This window comes from Rhea americana, unplaced genomic scaffold, assembly GCF_003343005.1.
Source record: "Rhea americana isolate MKP2758 unplaced genomic scaffold, rheAme1 scaffold_5, whole genome shotgun sequence".
NCBI lineage: Eukaryota > Metazoa > Chordata > Aves > Rheiformes > Rheidae > Rhea > Rhea americana.
In genome coordinates this window covers 626469-647703 of record NW_028186645.1, presented here as the reverse complement: position 1 = coordinate 647703, position 21235 = coordinate 626469, and the positions used below count along the sequence as shown (strand labels likewise).

General features: G+C 49.4%; 1 protein-coding gene across 4 annotated transcripts in view; it reads right to left on the bottom strand.

Moving 5' to 3' along the window:
* Positions 1-5907: 5907 nt before the first annotated feature.
* LOC146588651 (exocyst complex component 3-like protein 2) overlaps positions 5908-21235 on the bottom strand; it is a 47293-nt gene continuing 31965 nt past the window's right edge. For 3 of the 4 annotated variants that reach the window (XM_085317395.1, XM_085317391.1, XM_085317393.1), the window contains 8 exons: positions 20421-20521; positions 19201-19284; positions 17766-17898; positions 16900-17010; positions 15044-15199; positions 11940-12061; positions 10304-10462; positions 5908-8579 (listed from right to left, as the gene is read on the bottom strand). In XM_085317395.1, the coding sequence (XP_085173521.1) occupies positions 10309-10462; positions 11940-12061; positions 15044-15199; positions 16900-17010; positions 17766-17898; positions 19201-19284; positions 20421-20521 (861 nt within the window). In that variant the 3' untranslated portion in view covers positions 5908-8579; positions 10304-10308. The remainder of the gene's footprint in view (positions 8580-10303; positions 10463-11939; positions 12062-15043; positions 15200-16899; positions 17011-17765; positions 17899-19200; positions 19285-20420; positions 20522-21235) is intronic. The other variant, XM_085317392.1, reaches the window with a different exon arrangement.

Below are 21235 nucleotides of genomic sequence, written 5' to 3'. Positions count from 1 at the left end.
CAGATAGCACAGGTCGCAAGACACTGCTTCTCCACAAGACCACAGGCTGTCCTGAGGACTCAAGGCAAACCCTCCTGCAGGACGTATGTGCCCTTCCCACACAGGAGCAGGTCGCTCATGTTTCCCCACCAGGGAGGCCAGACTCAACTTCTCTCTGTACAGAGACAACCTAGCGCTTGTGAGGTGGGTGATCTGCCTCAGACTGGAGAAAGCTGGTCAAGTGTTTAAGATACTTGATGCCTTTGAATTTTGGCCTTGCCTGAGCAAGCAGCCCCTTCCAGGCTGCTCCTCTCTCAGCAGTGGAGAAGAGGGACAGATTGACTCCCTGGACACACAACCGTTCTCCTCCGCTCCCCTTTCCAACAGCAGCCTTACCACTGCTCCCATTGCTCCTTCTTCTTCCTTTGCCCAGTTTTTCCAGCCACATCTTCCCTTTGGGGACAAGCCCAGCCTGGACAGGTTTTTGGCAAGTCTAGTGCACCCAGCTATAAGCAGCAGCTGGTGCATTACTGTGCAGGGTGTGCAGCAAGCTCAAAGAGCTGTGGCACACAAAGAGAAGGTAGCTGATGGCCAGAGGAGCTCTGAGGCCCTGATAGAGTTTGGCAGTAGGAGAGACTTAGGCCATGGAGCCCATCCAGGCATGGTGGGGAGCCCTTCCTCTCCCACAGTGTGGACTCTCCACACCCCACAGGCTTCTTCCATGCTCCGCAACACAAGGGCGCACAGGGAGCACGGGCCAGCCTGGAAGCAGGGGACRAAGCATCCTCTGAGATACAGAGAAGCAGCTGAGGCATGCAGAAATGGTCTGTCACTGGGCAGAAGGTGAGCGGAGTGAGCTGTGGATGTGCACAGAAACACACATCCTCACTTAGTATTGCTTACGGATACGCTGCAGGTGGTTAAAACAGAACAGGCACATACTCCACACCAGCCTGCTGGGGCTAATCTCGTGATTTTTTTTTAACTCTCAAGGTCAACAGTCCAGGATTCCASATGTCGGACCTACAGCCAATAGTTGCAATGTTGTAGCTGCCGCCCTAACAGCCGTCACTTCTGCTCCAGTGACTTCCCTGTCGCGGGCCTGGTGTCASACCGCACGGCTGCCCTGGAGCCACACTTCCCGCTGCCCTGCGGAGACCTGGCCTGGCAGCCACACGACTCCACCAGGGTTTGGTTCCGGTCTTTCTTGCCCTGAGGGGGAAGTGTGGACTCCYGCTTCTGCCTGGCTTGGATGTCTTCTGAGAAATTCAGTTCTAGTCTGGCTTTGATCCCAACCCCTGGCTGCATGATGGATGTTTTCTAACAACACTCTCAGGAAACCGCTCACTGATAGCTTCCTTGTATACTGTGAATGTATATCATTTACTGGCAGCTCTCTGCTTCTCCAGGGACACTGTTTTTGAACAGTCAAAAGAGGGAACATTGCTAGAGTCCCACACCTTGAACAGAAGCTTGACATTTTGCTCTTCCTGTCACCATCTCCCAAACCCCCCTCCCTCCCCACAACAAGTATCTGGTACACAGAGGCATTTTCCATTACATTCACAAAATAATCCTGGTCCAAGTGATTATCATACAATTTTGGGGAAAACATCTGAATTGTGACTATTTTTAATTTCAGTCTCATAGCCTGAACTCCACCTGCCTTAATTTCCTTTTCTCAAAAAAGAATCGAGACGAAACACTCCTGATAGAGCTGGTTATTAAAGACATGTGGGTCACAACATGGAGCAGAATGCTCCCCAACACATCCCCACTGGCCCAGACAGCCATCTAATAAAGAAACTTTGACTTAATGTGTGCTTCTCATGATGATGCCCCTCGAGCCGGACTCCCACTGTGGGGAGCACACAGCTGGAGACCAGCGCAGCCCTGGGAGCCCATAGCCACCAAGCCTCTGGGCTGCAGGGAGGCACCAGGCAGAGACACCCATGTGCAGAGCTGTCTCAGCACCCCAGGACAATGAGCTGTCTGCCAAACAGGCAGGAATAGAGAAGCAGCTGTGCAGGCTGTGAAAAGGTGCAGGGCTTGTCTCCAGGAAGCAAAAAGTAAAGTCCTCAGCCCTCAGAGCAAGGAGCATGGCTGCACCAGCAGCAAATGCTGTGCACCAGGTATGAGACTGAGTTGGGGCCAAGAGATGGAGCAGGGTGACATGAAACTGGAGACAAGGAGGAACTGAGAGGACATTTGTAGTCCCAGGGCAAGCAAATCTGTCTGCAGTGAAGGCCAGAACATGACTGAAGGACTTCCAGCCGGGAATGGGGCTGGGGGCCCCAGCCAGGGAAACGCTTGGGCAAAGAGAGTTTCGGCCATGAGGGCCAAGTTAAGGATGACTCTGGAGCAGCACTTTTGGGCAGCRCTCAGAAATGCCACAGGAGAGGAAGATGGGTGAGCTGATTGAGCTTTTACAGGAAACAGACTCAGCATAAAAGCAAAGGGAGAAGGAGGCATGTTTCAGGTTTCCTCTACGCCTTCAGCTTAGCTCTCCTCTCCCCACCTACTTTAGCCCAGACAGACCAGCACCAGCTGGGGAAGGCAAGACTCAGTGCACCGGTGAGGGGTTAGTGGCAACTTGCTTGTATGGGAAAAATCCTCAATGCTTTACAATACAGATCATATGTTCAAAAAGCCACACGTCAGTCGCATACCATTCACTACACAGGGTACAGCATCTGGACAGCGAGATACAGCCCCCTTCTTTCTGCAGCAGAGAAGAGCACTGGTTGTAGGTCACCCCCTGCTCCCTCCAACCCCAGTAYCACAGGGCTGCAGGAGGAAGCAGAGTGTCACAATAGCCATGAGTTTGCCGAGGCTCTGCCTCAAGTGAGCCATTGGCGTAGTGGGCATCCTTCCAGGGCCACAACCCTTCTGCAAAAATCCCCTGCAGCCGGGCACCAAGGAGGGGACCAGCCCAGTGAGAAACAAAAAACTTTTCCACTCGTGCTATTTTAGTCTCTGCTTGCATCCTCCTTTGTGGAAGTGGGGCTTTCTGATCACAGATTATTGCTGGCCAAGAAAAAGAAAGCGTGAAAGCRCAACAATTGGTTTGTGGAAAATCTGGAACACGAGAGAGGTGAATCCCGGTGGCTGCTCTTGTTTAGGGCAGGGAAAAGCGCACAGCTCCTGCTAAGCTCCCCTGGTGCTGCCTGCTCTGAAGGGGGGCATTTTGCCAGCAGGCGCCTGCTCCTCACCAGACAAGGGCTGTCAATCAGGATGGGGCCCAGTGTGGTCTGGCACTGGGCAACTCAGCGAGCACCTAGTCCCTCTCCTCAGCCACAGGGGCAGCTCACYGGGGCTGAGAAAAGCTCCTTGCATAGCTCACAGTGCCCTTCCTGTTGGCCAGCCCCATGGCAGTACCCGGGAGGACTTGAGGAATACCTGAGGCTGCACACTGCCAGCATGGTTGGCAGTTCAACCTGCCAGAGCTTAAGGATCGACACTGATGTTGGCCTCTGCCAGGTCACCCAACCTACAGGTAGCTCTCCAGAAGACATTTGCCTGGATCTAAGGCACTTTCCTCCCTCTGCACTTTAAACTGTCCAGCAATGGCCAACACCTCACATGGAGAGCACTGCATTTAAAATCTGAGAATATTTATTTCAGAGAAACAAGTAAATAAAAGCCATTTTTCTCTCTCTCTCTCCACTGCAGCAGCAAAGAACAAGGGCCTCAGCGGTGGGCAGGCCAAGCCCTGGCTGTGCACAGCTCCAGATGTTTTGCCAGTTTCTATCCCCATCTAGTGGCTGGCTCCAATCTCACATCAAAACCAAATGCTCCTTCACTTTCCAGGCTGCACCAGCAGCCTGCTCTTTCGGGGGACAAGGTTTCTGCCCATGGGGATATGTTGGGAGTATACCCTGGAGAGCAGACAGTGGTGAGCAGGCCCTGAAGAAAGACAGCACCCTCTGCCAGAGGAATCAGGGTATGGGATTAGGGAGAAAACAAGGTCGTACTAATAGCTCGGCCCTGCTGAAGATGCATTTTCAGCACATGCAAGGAAAGGGGCAGTACGCACAGCTCACAATCTTATCTTTGCAGATGCACTCTGCTTATCTGCGGGTAAGAGATCTCTCTCTGCAACTCCTTGTGTGCTGCTGCTCAAAGAGAGGATCACCCACGTGTCCTGGCAGCTGACCCAGGGCTACGTCCCAAGTGTCTGGACCGCCTGTGGAAGACAGTTCATCCAAGCTGAGCTTCACATGAAATATTCACAATTCCAATAAAGTCTGCAAGTCCATCAGCACGCTGGGTATCACTCAGGTGAGGGAAGAGAGCAGAGGGCTGAATCAGTCCAGGAAAGAGTTCTGCATCCTTATGGGTGCTGTGGGGTGGGGGAACACCTAGGCTAGACAACGGTGCCATGGGGTGACCACAGCACAGGGCTGCACACACAGATGGGTGCTGCCATTCACACAGGGCCAGTCCTGCAATGTCAGAGAAAGCAAAACACAGATGGGGAGCTGCAGGGCTTTGGGTGCTTGCCCTCCAGAAGACCTTATATAACTGAAACCCTGTCTGAATTACCATGATAAGAGCAAACTTGTGAGCACAGTGAAGCACGAGCGGTTACTCTAGTGCAGCTTGCCTTCATAGCGTGCTGCCACCTCCTGTTCTACAAATAATTGGTAGGAAACATGCCCATGGGTGACCCTCAAGGCCACTGACACACCTGGCAGGATTGCAAAATGCAGTTCTGTGCAGTGCTCTCCCCAGCTCCACCAAGCCTTTAAATAAAAGCCCACGTTGAGGAAAGCCAGCAGCTACGCAAGCCCCTTTCCAGCGGGAGCGTCTCGAGGCTGCTGTGCTCTAGCGCAGGCTTGTTCACAACATCGTTAGCCGCTTGCCAACGCAAGCRATCATGCTCATGGTGTTGCTTTGCAGCGCAGCGGAGTAACAGCTAGCCACCAGCCCACAGAAAGCCCATGTCGCAGGCTCCTCGCAGCCCTTCTTGACACGGCCACAGCACACTAGCCCAGCAGCCTGATGCCACTGGCATTTGTCACCTGAAGGAGACACAGAGGAAAGAAGCCCCTGARTGCTGCCCTTCCCTTTGCATTCTGCAACCCACCCTCGCATGGAGAGCAGCCTCCCAAGGTATCACCTGCTCCCTAGCACTTATTCCTCTCCAAATAAGAAATGCAACCGGTATCTAGAAATAGAGATTCAAATCTTTCTTGAGAGCAGTCCCAAGGGGTAATGAAATGACATCCGTCAGCATAGTACAAGCCCATTTTGTTGGAAACACGAAAGACCGGTGTGGAGCAGTTAGGAGGATGCAAACCAGTGAAAGAAAAAGATCCAATACTCATTTGTGAGAGACGATTTGCTTTTTACTTTTTATAAACCCCTGCAAGGGTATATGCTATAGCATACCATTCCAGTTGGTCTTTGCTACTCTGGCTCTTCGTAAATACAGTATTCTTGAAATGTGGATTTTTTTCCTAGCAGCTGTTATAAACCCAGCCATGTTATTTTAATTCTTTGCAATCTGCCATCCATTTTGCAGCATCTCTTCTGGGCAGTAAGCAAAGATCCCCATGCAGAGTGTGTGCACTGAGGTAGAGCAGGACAGACGTTCATGGAGGATTTAGCAGCTGTAGGTCCTCCACGATGTCGTGGAGAGTAGCAAACCAATCTCCCAGTGAGAGGAACTGCTCTGTCCAGAGCAAGGGAAGCAGCTGGGGAACCGTCTGGAGACACCAGCTGGAAACAGGCTGGAAATCACAGCTCCTGACAAACTTTCGTGTGGAAATAAGATAGAGGTCAGCAAACGCTCAGTGCAAAGCTTTCCACGCGGGCCAGCACGGGGAGAGGCAGCTCTGGGTTTCAGCCAGCTGCAGAAAGCAGACAGGCTTCTGGGCTCATGGTCTTTGATTTGGTTCCCACAAAACAAAAGCCAAATACAGCTTGAATAGCACTGTTCCCAGTTTATTTGCTTTATCTTCAGCAATCAGACCACTTGAGAGAAAAGGAGAGCTGGCAGGTGTGGAGCTGGCGGGTAGGACAGAGGAAACAGGCCCAGGGCCCTGGGAAGGAGGGAGGAAAGGTCAGCTAACACATATCTGTTTTATTTCTGCTGCCGAGTAAACTTGCTCTCACAGGAGCGACCGCGCTGAAGGCGAGCGGCGCCCCTGCGGGCTCCGGCCGCCGCGCAGCCCCGCGGCCGCCCTGCCGGGCTCCGGCCCGCGGGCTCCGGGAAGCGCTGCGGGGGCTCCGCGGGGCACCGGCGGCCGGTGGCAGCCCGAAGAGGAAATACAGCGGAGCCAGGGCCCTTCCCAGCCGTCCCGGTTCCGCTAGATGGCACCAGCCGCGCATCCTTCCCGGGTCTCGGCTTCTCCCCTGGCCCGGCCGGGGGACGCACTGGGAGCTGTGGGACGCACTGGGAGCTGCCCCGCCGGTGCCTGCCGTCCTCCCTCTGCTCAGCCCTCCTTGCCCAGGAGCGAACTCGGATCCCCCACATCTTGGGGCCTCCCCACACCCCGCCTGCTCCGCCAGGTGACTTGCAGGCCACCCACCATCTGCCCCCAGTGACACAGCYGCTCTGCCCCCGTCTCCATTCCCGCATCCTGGGGAATGCCCCGGCATCCTCCTGCTCCAGAAAACCACCCACAGGCCACTGACACTAAAGGCCATGGAGAAGGTTCCCAATCTGAGGTTTCCTTCCTGAAGCAAAGTCTTTATCTACCCTTCCTGTGGCATGATGCTCTACGCAGGGCAGAGGAATCTGCRGTTTAGAGACCCCACCAAAAGCAGAGTCTTCTTCTGCCCAGAGCRCATGGAGCAGCAGGCATTGCCCAGCCAGCAGCAGTGGAGCCGGGAGCTGCAGCACGGACTCGCTCTGAGCCAGGTCACTAGCGCAAAACTGTGCAGCCCCGCCGGCTTCCTCAGCTCACCAGCAGCGTACGTGCTTCCCCGAGCATGAACGTCCAACGGGAGAGAGGCACGTAGCAACCAAAGCGCTTTTGGAAGGAACCCTCCAAGTGCTGAGGAATTATTTTGAGAACAACCATGATCAAAACATCTGAGGGCTTTTTATTTATTTCCTCCAGAAGCACCGCTGATAGAAAATCCAACAAGCAGAGGCCACCTCTAATCCTGCTGTGGAAAAGCAAGGCCTGTGATCACTTCCCGAGAAAACGTCCATTAGGCAGCGCAGGAGGAGGAATAGCACAGTCTGCTRGGTTCCCACCCCGCTCAGCGCGACCGGGTCACCGCATCTCTGCAAATCCATGGAAGGCTATACCTGGGGCAGCAAGGGGCAATTATAAAATGCAAAGGATGYGAAGTTTGRGCTTTTGAAGYGGATTTGCAATCAGTAGGGCCGGGCAGGCTGCAGGCRTTCGTGGGAACCCTATTCCTCCCCTTTTCYGGTCCAAGCGATGGATTTTGACAGYGCCGAAGCCTCGCGATGATTAAACCACCAGCTCGGCGCGACTCRGGCRCTGCGCCGGGAACACAAACAGCAGCGGCCATCAGCCCCTTCTTGCCCCCACGCAGCTCCCAGGCCAGAGGGGCTTGCTGCGCCGAGCGGCGCCACGGTGCCTGCCCAGGGCTTCCTGGGGTCTCAGGGCTGGCCGTGCCCACGGCCAGGAGCCCTTGTGGTTATTCCCAGATCTGCCCCTTTTCTAGTTAAAGGAGAGTCTGTTCAAGTGCCAGGAGATGAGGGAGCACATCCGAGCAGGAACGGCTGCTCAGGAAGACCGAGTGTGGGAGACAGCAGCGCTTTTCCGTACTGTTAGCTGGCTGACGTGGCCAGAGCRGCCAACAACCTATATCAACACAACTGCAAACGACCTATATCGATACAATAGCAAATGAGGGCTTTGATCCAAATGCAGCTTGGAGGCTGTGACCAGGCAGTAGATGCGTAGCTGCCTATTTACATCTGAAAGCAGCATAGGCCTTGTGCGAGGTTGGGACGAACAGCGACCTTCACTGTCCGCTTGCTTCCCACGAGAGTCTCCGCAGTAAGAAGTCCCTCTGCAAAGCAGCTGCTTCCCACAGAAAGAGAAATTTCCATTAAGTGAGGTGTAAAATGAATGCAAAGCTCAGCCTCAGAGCCTGCTGTAAAACTTGTGCAAGACCAGCAGCCACAGGCGGCCACGAGCCACGGCGGCTGCATCCTCCCACGGCCCGCCGGGGCAGCCCCTCTCTGCACCGCTCCCGGGCAGGTGCCAGGACTGAGGTTGCGGGGCCGGATCCAGGTCAGCTGTGGACACAGAGGTGCCGTGTCACCCACTAGGATGGGACAACAGTCCCTGGTTACATCTGAGGTGGCGTGTAAGAAATTTGGGAGGTTCCCCCTCCACATAGCACCATGCCACATCCTGAGAATGAGCAACTGCACGCAGCCAAGCTGCAGTCTCTAGGAAATGTTGCAGGAKTATCACTCTGCTTTGACCTCCTTATGCACCATCCAGCACATCTTTGCACAGAAGATTGGGATTTAGGCCTCATGGTTTTCTTGAAGTGCAGGAATTGTCTTCTGCAGCTGGCCTGCTTCTTCGTGCCTCCGACCACAGCATCCCAGAAACTCCCAAGGAGCTGTGATTGCAGGTGCTGCTACAGGGCAGAGAGATCTAATGTTTTTCACAGCAGATCGGAGTGAAAGAAGAAAAAATATGCRTAAGTAAAGAGCACTCAGCAGCAGCAGCAGACATGCAAAAGAGTCAAACAGCAGAAATATCCCCCATATACACGGCCTCTTGAATGAAGGTGTATCAACATTTCCGTTGTCAACGCCCAGTTTGTGGGCAACCCTGGGTTATGCAGTCCACAGGCTCACAGCCATCTGCAGCATCCACCTACTCTGCCCACACTATCCAAACCCGCTCGCTCCTCATCTGGGAGGTCAGTTCATGCTGACACTTAAAGCAACCAAAGATAACACTTTTCCAAAGATCTCCCACCTCTGCACACAGAAGGGACTGGATTCCCTATGGATAAGGACTGGTGTACCGGCAGGTCACACCCCAAACCATCACACAAAACTGAGGGGGCGGGATGGGAAGAAGAAGGTGACCTTCCTGTGAGCAGATGCCATAACTGATTTCACTGTTACTGCTACTTGAGAGCTTGGTTGAAACTACCAGTCTGAGCTGCCGAGGTGCTGTCACGGCAGTGGAGACCCAGCCAGGACCTGTGGGATCTGGGAAGCCTCTTTGCCCAGGGGATTTCAGCAACTAGGAGGCTAAGTGACTTCCATTCTTCTAAAAACATTTTCCTGAATGTCTTTGCTAAAGTAAAGGTGGTGCTTAGGTAATTTCTTTAAAGGAGGGTATAAAAGTAGGTGGCTGGTAGCCAAGCCAGTCCATTACCTCAGAATCTGTTCCCATTAAGCAGGGAAAGTTTGSTTGCTTATTAATTGTTTCTCTAACCGCTTTCTCTCCCTGCTAACAGGGTATCCTGCTGYCTGCTTACGCCTAGAGGCCCCAGGTCACATCTCTGCGCACCTCATCCCTGATCCGTGAACATGGAAACTAAAAATAAATGGTGACAGTGGAGAGTGGAGGAGGAGGAGGAGGAAAGGGACGATTTTTAACCTGAGATGCTCAGTCTATTCAGTTTATCTGACAGAAATTAAGAGGTGACAGATGTCAGTCTGTAAACATTAACAGAGATATTTTGATAGTAGATGGCTCTGGCCTGGCAAAGATAAAACAAAATTCCCTGGCTATGAGCTGGAGCTGAGAAATTCAGACTAATAAGAAGCTGTAGATTATTTCAAGTGAGGCAAACAGCTATAGACTCTCCACCAAGAGGTATTTTAAAATCGTGATGCAGATCATCAGCAGGGCTGCAGCTCAAACAAAAAAYAAAACAAACAAACAAAAAAACAGGCGCCCGGTAGACATACCCCTGCGCCACAGGCACGAGCAGGACAACCACCAAGGAGACGCCTCCTTGGCGTGCCCTGGCGAGAAGCACTCACACTCGTCAGGGAGACCCGGCACATGAACGCAGTGCAAGAGGCCAGTGTGCCGGGAGAGAGGGCTGCACGGAGAGGCCTTGCTGCAGCAACCCCCAAACAGCGGAGAAGGACAGGGAGGACGAGCCTGGTCTGTCCCGCGTCCCTGCTGTTCCCTGCCTGGCATATCTCACCGTGCAGCGTCTGCACTTTCTGCAACGTGGTGCTTCATGACATGGGAATTTGCAGGTGGAGAGAGCAAAGTATAACCAGCGTATATGGCTACGAGGGACTCAGAGCAGTGATGCTGCAGTCATGTCACCCCAGCTCCCTCCCACCACAAATGCCTGTGCACATACATGTGTTTYACACAGGCACACGCACTCACACACCTACCTTTGCTAACAGAAGCAGTCACACAGTCCRTATGTCCTAGATTTTACCTCTATATCTCCAATTTCCTCACAATTATCATGAAATATCTTCAAGAGAGCAGCTCTGTCTCTTCGGCTGAGTGAGTCTTTGAGGTCCAGCATGATGTTCAGATGTTCTTGCCTTTCCAAAAGGATCAGATGATAGAGTCAAAGAAAAACCTCGCTTTTTAGGATGCAGTTTTGCTGAGCCAAACCAAACTCTGGAAGTTGTCAAACTGCTTTTCAACAGCYTTTGGCCACCTAACAATGAGGAGGCCATATCCAAGAGCTGTGCAAACCATGTGTGCTATAACCAAGCTAATGGGCCCCAGTGCACACAGCATCCCAGCAAAGCCGGGATGGAAATCTTCAACTCTCTCTGCTAGAAAAAGATTTGCATCGGTCATGCTGGTTTGGGGGATGACTCTACCTTTAATTGTTCAAAAGCATTTTTGTTATCTTTCCTCCCATCAGATGGAGTTACTTCTTGGTTATCTGGAAGGTTACAGGCTTTTTGCTCTACATAGCATTGCTTATTAGTCTGTTCAACAAAGAGGGTGAATGTATCCAGGCCAAACATAGCTTAAAGCATTTGGGAATCTATTAAAATCAAAAACAATGCTTCCGCTCAAACCAGGATGACCTCCTCAGAGATCTGCGTCAAAATGACATTTCTCTGAGTATTTCCTATGTATATACATAGATAAAGCMTAAGAACAGCTATGCTGTATCAGATAAACATCTTTTAGTTCAATATTGTGTCTCCAAAATACTAAATGCTTARAGAAAGCATATAGGAACCATGGCAAGCATAACATGATCTTTCGTTGTCTTTTTTTCTTTCGTTGTCTTTTTTTTGGGGGGGGGGGCTTCTGGCAGTCTGCAGTTTAGTGACTTCCTYAGCTGGATGTTATATCAGAACTGTCATGTTGAATAGCTGCTGAGACAATTATCTACTACAAATTATCTGCTCCACATTTGAAGCTATTCATGCTTTTGGCCTTCACGCCTCCYGTGACAGAACGCTAGCTAGCTAAAATATCATCTTTCTAAATAAAAGTGGACTTTCATTTCTGTTAACAGCTTTCTGTGAGAAATAGAAGTGTGTATAYCTTTCTGAATATACCTAGGATTATGTGGAAATAGTTATGTCTGGATAGTTATATCCCCTACATTAAAGGGATTGGTGAAGTATTAAAGCCAAGAGCCAAGTACTTGCAAGTTAAGAAATGTCCGAACTAAGGAAGCTCTTGAAGGTGCCAGTGTGGCCCACCTACGCCTGTGCTGTAAAATGTACCAGTGTAGCCTAYAAATTGCCCATTCAGGGAGCATTTTTCCATAGCATCCCTTCTTTCTTGACAGACATCTCTTCCATCTCCACCGTTATGGATGAGACATGTCAGCTCCACTAGTTAATACCTAGCAAAGCGATGAACCTGTAAATCCGTATATGCTAACAGAACGCATTCAGTACATTYGACTGTAAGCACTGTGCCTGGCCCAACTTGGGCCAGTCTGGTGTAAAAAGAAAATATCATGGGACTAACATTGCTAAAGGCATTCTGATGGCAAATAATCAAGGAAGAAACTACATAAGTCRAATGAGTAAAACATCTTACCTTAAATCAGGAAAATCTCTGAGAATGGGCAGAAGGGCTATTTTCATTCCCTCGGCATCAGAAGTTTGAATAAGTTCTAGAATTGCTTTTATTGGATCCTGGAAGGAACCTCCTTCAGGACCCTGGGGACAGAAGAAAAGATGTATTCAGGGCAAGGGAAACAGAATATAATGTTAAAAGATGAGATGTTCACTGTGCAGAGTAGCAGCTTTGCAGGTGAGTATGTATAGGCCATATTTTCCTCGCAAGGTAAGACAAAAAGAAATGGAGTGTAACCAGTCGACTTCCAGTGCAGCTCAGTAACTACCCTTAGCAGTGCAGAATTCCTTCCTGTGTTTTCTTTTGTAAACCAGGCCTTCCCYTACGTATACCTCCCCTGAAAGGCCATTTTACTCTTTGGGAAGTGGTTTTGCTTCCCATGCAAGCAACAGCCCCTGCACCTATGTGAAGCCAAGCCCTACAGGCCAGCCCGTGGCAGCATTTCTGCAGCCATGGAACAAGCCCAGGGTCAGACAAGTGACCTCGGGGAGGGGGCGAAGGGACACATATCTTGTAGCTGAAAAACAACGAGAAGCAGGGCAGGACCCTGTGARGATACAAGTATGGCTGGTAGAATATGATCAGCTCCCTCTAAACTAAAGCACATCACAGGATAAAGCTTCATAAAGCTAACAAGAAATACGCAGAATTTTTTAAAAAGCTAGGGAAAGAAGAGAAATGATGAACTGCCAAGAGAGCGCTTCAGATCTTGCTCGCATTTTTGTTGGTGCGGTAATGYGGTTAAATTGCTAGTCTGAATTATTGATGCCATCACGTCAATAGAGATCCTGTGACAAAGCAAACCCGGAGAACAGGCTGTCAAAGTAGGTCAGGAGAAGCCCAGGTTCCCCTGATCTCCACAGGGTGTTAGAAACAGCAGGCTGGCTTCTCGCTGCAGCTCATCTCCGCATTGAACATAAATTAAAAATAATAGTAATACTTGAAGATAGCCTTCTCCCTCTTCCTCCGCACTGCAGACGCACAGTGTGTCTAGCTCTGCACAGTGAGCAAGCTGCACTATGCTCCCAGCACACAGATACTGTACTTGGCAAGCTCACAAAGTAAATGTTAATTAATTAGAAGGTGCCAGATTTTGTTAAGCATTGCATAGTCAGGAAAGGCCTAAGATAAATGGTCTGCAATCTAAAGGGACAAACAAGAGTTGTTTTGTCAGCTGTACTTAGCTGTCTTTGACATTTTACTGCTTTTAGGAAAGAAGCAAGGTGTTTCCAAACATGTTTTGAGGACAGAGTGGCAGGAAGAGAAGCTGGACAGAGGGCAGAGCGGGGCAGGGAGCAGGTGCAGCCTGTGCAACTGCACGATAAATTCAGTCTGCGGCAGAGTACATATTTTGCATGCATAACCATGTACCTCATTTGAGGCTGTCCCCTGCAAATTGCTTATGCATTCCCTCCGCAAGGTTTCCAGTGCTCATGCTGAAGAAAGAATGAGAACCGAGCGGGGACACAAGGGGAATGGGACTGACTAGATGCAGACTTTTTTCCCCAAAGTAGGATGCAAGATTTTAGTAGGTAATAAGATTTCCCATACCTTAATTACATTATAAAATCGWTTTTCCTTGCACTTTTCATCCAAAGGTGTTCCTAAGCACAGCATTACTGGTAAGCTTAAAAGTTAGATATTAGAGATATTCCTAATGGCCTGATTTCTCAAAGCGTCGAGCTGTCTGTGATTGGACACCCTAGGAAAGGTTAGCCTTCACCTAAAAGCACTGGGAACTTCCAGCTTTCCACCATGAAACTAGCAAGTGAGTTGTAACAGGTCTGAGAGATTTTAGCAGGAGCCTACAAATGATTTTTTTTTAATCTCATTTTATGCTTTGGACAGTCAGAATTACTGACAACTAACTTATAGGAGGCCTCTTTTGGGAGAAAATAGATTTCTAATCCCAAGCACTTAAATGCAGAAGTCATGAGAACGACTCAAAATCTGTGGAATTATTAAAACCAGTAAATCTGAGGCTTTCTATCTGCTGTGTCATATGAGAGTGCCTGTCTGACAGTCCAGACAATCTTCGCAATCACTATTGCGATGCTCARGTCGGCTTGCTTACAGGGCACTGTGCCCGGGCGCTCACAGCCTCCATTTGCAAAAGCAGCCGTGCCAGAGCCCGTTGCACGGCAGCCGAATCTCACGCTGGAGCGGCCGCAGGAYGGGCTGTTCACGTGGCTGTCCTTGCCCTTGGATAACCAAGGAAACCGTGCAACAGAGCGGTGCCATCCACAGACACCATTTGTGGAACTGTCAGTTACATGGGATTATGAATTAAGTAACGAAGCTATTCTAAGCTTCCAGAATTGCTTCTGCAAATCAGACCTAGCRTTTTCACTCAAGTTTTCTTCAATGGTGTGGCTCTCCTTTCACACCTAATCTATCCCTTTTGCATCAGATCCTTATCCATAACCACGTGAGGTGTTTACCTCCTCATGAAGACTCACTCCTCAATGCAAGAATGACCAACCACAACAGCACCAATGTGCTTCCACCCTCATGGCAAACCTTGAAATGCATGGACATGGCTCTGACTCACAGCCCCACCTAGCTCTCCATGGGGTTGGGTTGGTGGTAGCCACCAGCCCATAGGTGAGGAAGGGCTTGCAGGGAAAGCAGGGGCCAGCTGGAAGTGGTCAGGCAGCCAAGAGTTCAACAGAGGCGTAATAGAAAACATGGGGTGGGGGGGGCAACATTAGCTCCTGGGRTAGCCCTTCCTCATCCTCACTGCCACAGCAAGGTACAGTAGGCCTGTCTAGGGGAACTGATAGCTTTAGAGCTGTCATGCCAGCTTTGAAGAGCATGTCTCATTCTTATTTCAGTGGCAGGAGTGTGAATCTTGCCTCCTCCATTCACACATTTCAAAAACATAAATAACAGCTTCGGGCAGATTGGAAGGACTGTCTTCCAGCACATCTGATTTTCATTTCTGTGAAGTTGGATATCACTRTGGTAAGACCTGTTAAGTCTTTTCTGTTGTTTTCTGAGCCTTTTCCTCTTTTGGTACTGTTCTTAATAATGGAGAACACAGCAAAACCACATCAAAGACTTACTAAGCATTCTTCAAAGATGGTTTGCAGTATCCTATAATCTTCTTCTATCTTGCTGACAATCCTCCTCCTCTGCCTAGAAGACGGTTTCCTGGAAGTGGTCAGGAGGGCCTGCACATATTCTGTGATAATGACGACTTTGAYAGCCTTGACAAGATCCTGTTCCAGAGCAAAGAAGCCCAAATTATCTTCCATGTAATGAGGACATTGAACAAGGACTAGGCCAGAGCTTTAGGACTCTGGCCAACATAGGTAGGGGAAGTAGGGCCCATTCAGATGGGTGTCCCACTTCTCTGTCCCTTTAAAATGCCTGGTCTAACACATGGAGTACTTCCAAAYTGTATGTGGATGACAGATATTGATAATACATGTGGAGATATTCAGCTGAAGCAGTAGGACCGGTTAGCTTCACCACAGGTCATTCACACTCCCAAGTAGCAAAATAAACTCSTCTTAGCCCCAAACTAACAACCACACAGCTTTGGGACAGCTTTGGGAAGGCAATATCCAGTCTACTTGGGACATACCCTCTAGATACATCCTAGAGCCACATGGTTGTGGCTGGGCCCAGAGAGCCACGTGGGCATTTCTGAGCCATCCACAATCTGCTGAGGGACCTCAGTGATGAGACCATGCAGTGCCTGAGGGGGAGGGAGAGAGGGAGCAAGCCTCCCTAAGGGAAGATGGGCCACTGCACAGAAAACACATTTTCATTAGCAATTGAAATCAGACTAGTTTTAGGCTGCAGTCCAAAGGTACAGGAAATCCCCAGTCCCATCCAAAACAGACAAAGCATGAGACAGACAGTTCTGGCGTAGCACTGCACCACTGAGTTACTGCTTGTTCCAGCACTAATGTGACATGATGTCCAGTGACAGGTTYTGAACAGCAGCAGAATAGCTCCTAGTTTTTGTGTTCCGTTACTTTTTTCCACATTTCAAAATGTTAATTAAAATCAGCACTGCAAAGTGCTTACAGACCTGTGAGGGTAAGAGAAAGGGAGTCCAATACTTAGTGGGACATATATAGCATAGGTGGCAGCAACAGATGCAACCTCAGATTGAAGCACGTGAGAAGCTGAATTTCCAGTATAATGGTAATTGGGAGCAGAGCAGTATCACAGAGMGCCCAATATTCCCCCTCTGTGTTTGGGAGATCCAATCAGTTTCCCTATTCCTTCATTTCTGGTTTTCTCTGCTGAGATTACGGCAAAGGTCCTAGCTGTCCCAGTGAAGTAGATATCCAAYTCTGTGGAATTTGACAGAGATGATTAGACCTTTAAAAGGCCCTTTCAGTGGCAAAATGGTAGTTTGGATTAACATTGAAATACTATGTAATCCAGAGATTCAAAGACTTGTTTTAGCAATTTTCTGAAATTTCCAGCTCTGAACTCTTCAATACAAGAGAGACATGGAGCTACTGGAGAGAGTCCAGCAAAGGGCTACTAAGATGATGAAGGGACTGGAGCATGTCTCACATGACAAAAGGCTGAGAGAGCTGGGCCTGTTCAGTCTGGGAGAAGTGAGGACCAGGGGGGGATCTTATGAACATGTATAAGTATCAGAAGGGAGGGTGTAGAGAGGATGGAGCCAGGCTGTTTCTAGTGTTGCCCAGCAACAGGATGAGAGGCAACAGGCACARACTGAAACACAGGAAGTTCCATCTGAACATGAGGGAAAAATGTTTTTACTGTGAGGGTGACTGAGCACTGGAACAGGTTACCCAGAGAGGTTGTGGAGTCTCCCTCTCTGGAGATATTCGAAAGCCATCTGGACAAGGTCGTGTGCAACATGCTCTAGGTGACCCTTGAGGTGACCCTCAACCATTCTGTGATTCTTACCTTCTTACTTATTTCTTACCTTATACTTGCCTGTATTTTTCTCTTTAAATGTCAGAAAGCTTTSCCTTAATAATTCTAGGGTGTAGCTTAAACTACTGTCATGGTTTTTGAAGTGATTCTTTAGTATTCCCTGAGAGAAAGAGACAGACAGAGTCAAAGGATGAACATCCGGAGGCATGAATTACAGTGCATTCGCTCTTTTTGCTTTTGGAAAGAGACTTCTTCACAAGCTGCAGCATCCTGTGCCTTTATTCAAGGAATGGTATTGCCAGCATTTCTTTAGTTATTTTTCCTYTGCTGACTTCAGCATGTTTGAGTAACCGTGTGCAATGAACATGCTCTAGGGATGCTCCGTAGATCTCCCTAAGGGAATGCACAACACCATATGCTTTTAGCAGCCCGCAGTTCTTTGTTATCTAGATATGGGGGCCAGGATGTGAAGGTAGGCATCTGGGCTAAACATCTAATATTAGAAAGTGTGAAGGGAAAGGAATTTATTCCAAGAGAGGGATAAATGCCTAGTCTACCTTGTCTGAATCGTGACTACCCACCACAGTCTTGCTCTCTGTGAGTTGTCACTGCCCCTGGGAAGATGCCCAGCCATTAGGAAGGAGCAGATACCAGCTGGTGTTCAGCCCTTGGTATCTGGCCGCCCAGGAGCCGCACAGGGTGCCCATTTTTAGCACAACAGCAGATAGTGGAGTTTGGATTCCAAAAACTGGAAAGGATGAAGCTGTCAAGATGCAACTTCAGACAAGGTAAAAGTATATTTAGAGCCTGAAGACAAAACTATGGTTTTATCCTTTACAAATTAGGACATGAGAATGAAGTGGACACCTGTCTGACAGTATAAAAACATTTAATGTTAATATGGGTCTTCCATACCTTGACTTCAGAAGTGATTGTCTGCCGAAGATGTTCTACAATCTTGTCTTCCATCTGGTCTAGAAATCCTTTTACCTTAACATCCTGATCGGTGCTGGCACTGCAAATGTATGTTAGCTTATTCCAGGCGTCTCTGAACAAAAAAAGAAAAGGAAATGGAAAAAAAGAGATCAGCTCAAATCAGGCTGTGCTTTCAGATCAAAACACTCCTCACTGCAACCAACATGACTGCCTAGATAGTCATGCTCAGGTGCAAGGCTAGCACAGAGCCTCAGTGACCCATACTTGTGCACCTACCTGTCTTTCAGGTAGCCTGCCCTAAGGTGCTGCCATAAGGACACAAAAGGCATAATGTACATAAATGGCCCTTTTACCAAGCACCAGTGAGTTTAGATGGATGAAAATGCTGGTATTTCCATAAATGAGAAAGTGTGAAGTGGCCTGCCACGAGGATCGGGGTATGCAAGTATCTCCTGATAAATGGAGGCTGGTTGAAGCCTCCTCTGTGCTTTCGACACCCCATATACACAAGATGAGCAGTTGTATTCCATCAGAACAGTCTGCAAGTCTGCAAATCCTAACTAATGCATCCACTGGTCTGAAACCAGACATTTCACTCTCTGGAAAACCTCAGTATGCAACTTCATTCCCAGTATAATTGTAAAGAATTACATAAAAGATTATCATAAATCTCAGTCTAAGGTTCAGCATTAGCAATATGCATGTACCACAAACAAAACAGCTGTCCAGGCCCAAAGCAGAGCTCCAACGTCAAGTAAGCACCGTGCATATGCTTGATTTGGGCTTTTTGCTTACTCCAGAGATTCCCAGATAATCTTACACAGGAAAAACAGAAGCAATCTTGTTTTCACCATTGCTGCAAGCACTACTGCAGATAGCTCACAGGAGCAAACAGCTCCCCCCCAACACACACACACACTGCTCTGTGCTTGGTTGCTTACTGCCTTCTTAACCACCCCACGGAAAGCCAGGCACGTTCGATAGAGTTTCATACAGCAAAGCCCTTAAGCCTGAAGCGTGCAAGCACATGCATTTCAGCACTACGTTTATCAGGATTTCCCAGTGGGGGAGAATCAGAGCAGGGAAGGAAACTCCATCACGGCATGCGGTAGGTTTGACCGTGGCAGTGAAGTGTCCCCACTTTACCACGGTGAATGTGGCAGCTCGGAGCCCTGCCTGCAGCAGAGCCACTGTCGCCAGACCTTCTGCTTACTGGATGAGACGGGGGAGCTCCGAAGGGGCTCACTGGCTGCAGCCTGGTCCCCTCCATGCTTCAAGTTAACTGGGCAGTGTGCATGGGGCCATATGACCAGACCCAGACGGAGGCAAGGCTAACCCCACAGCAGAGTGAGAAAAAAATCAGACTGCAGAAAACCCATTTCACTTCATGCACCACAAGGGTCTCTTTGCTAACCTGAGAATGAAGAAGTTGTTGAGGATTTGTTGGCTGCTGCTGATCTCATGGAACTGGAGAAAGCTTCTTACTTCATTTTCATAGCTAAATTAAAAMAGGGAGACATATTCTAAAGCTGATGTGCTTTGTAATGCATCTGACAGCAGTAGCCTGGCAGTATATGGGAGTAAAATGCCTTTTTACTGTGCAGAGTTTCACTCCGGGAGAGGGCTTCTAGACTAGGACAAAGATAGTTCCTGTCCTGCCCCACCGGGGGGGAAGGAGAGCACAGTCACAGGATGGGTATATCCCTCACATTGCATGGATCAGGGGGCAGGAGGTTGATTTAATCACTGCTGCTGCAGGAATATTTGCTTCCTGGAAGCAACTGAGGATTTGTCTATAATGCTGCAGAAGACTAAAGGCTTCAGCATGCATGAATAACCCACGAAGTCTATGGGCAGCTTCAGCCTCACAAATGGCTCCTGGACAATTCTGTTTTATAGGGATTTCCTTCTCTTTATAATGTGGAACAGATCTTAAAATAAATCAGAGAATCATATAAAATAAATAAATACATAAACAATTAAAATACTAAAAAATGTCTATAAATAAATAATTTTACACACACACACACACATATATATATACACACATACACACACACACACATATATATATATAAAACAAATCAAACAAGTACCACAGGCCAGAGCTCCTGGTCCTCATGGGGAGCCTGGAAGAGGCACAGCACCAAGGAAGTACAGACAGGGTAGGAAGAGCCAGTATGTTCACTTTTGCAGAAAATAAAGTTTTCCTGCAGTCCTTATTCAGGGCCTGATACAAACCCTGCTGAACTCAGGAGGGGTCTGTGCGGCTGCTCCTGGCATGCCGCCCTGCTGCCTCCCGGCAGCCAGGCTGGGCACCGGCCACACGGCTGCGACGCTTTCTGGTTGTTTTTAAGGTTTGAACTTCTCCGGAATAAACATCCTGCATGGCTTAACCCATCCAGGCGAGTCTGGGTGCACTTTGCCTCCTCAACTTTAGTCCAACAGCAAATGCTGAGAACGCAGGCAGCCGTGAAGAGCCGTGCCTGCACCACAGCTAGGTGGGGAAAGGCCGTGCGATGGAAGGGGGGTGACAGGGGACCCAGGCAAACACAGAATCACCAAGCGCTTTACCAGGGCTTCTGGTTTTGAGCACTGCTGACGTGCCAGGGAGGAAACCACCATGCCTCTTACCTCCTGAGGAAGCTCAGGTACTCCTCCAGGCACACGGCTTCCACTCGCTCCCCCAGGCTCTTACCGACGCGCTCAGCAGCCTCTGTCTTCTCTCCTATTGCCTATGGATTTCAAGATGAGAGAGAATTGGCTGAAGCTTTTTTCTTCAAAAAGAAGAATACCTCCTTCACCCTGCTTCACCCTCCTTTACACCTTCAAAAAGAAGGATGRAATATTTCCCATCCTTCACCCTGCTGCAAATCCCTCTCGCTTCTTAGGCAACCAGRTATGTTTTGGTTTTGAAAGTCCTTGCATACATAAAAGCATTCAGTAGGAGCCCAATCTGCACCCTCGCTGCTGCTTCCAGTGCAGTGAACAGGGTGCAGAAGTTGGGGAAAAGTGTGCYTGTGAATGCTCATCCCCAGCAATGTGCAGCAGGGCTGCCCAGACACCCGCGAAGATTTGCTGCCTGCGGGAACACCTGCACTTCCATGTGACTCCCCCTTGCAGATAACTTTGGATTCCACCCCAAAAAGTGGTTGAGCAGCTCTCAGCTGCGTGCCTCTGCCAGGGTCTCTATCAGGGATGCCTGCACAAGGCAGGGGTCTAGCTCCCGGCTCCCGCTGCTCCCGCCTGACACGGCAGTATGTCTTAAATCCTCCRACCCCTGTCTCGCCCCACTGACCCCTGTTAGGTGCCTGCAGTAGGCAGGCCACRTCAGACAGCTAAAAACCCATCCCATATTGATAGGCCTGAGCAGGTGGCATCTTAATGCTGTCCATTAGCTGCTCCGTGGAAACAAAAGCTTCAAGGGGAGGCGAGCCAGATGGATGAAA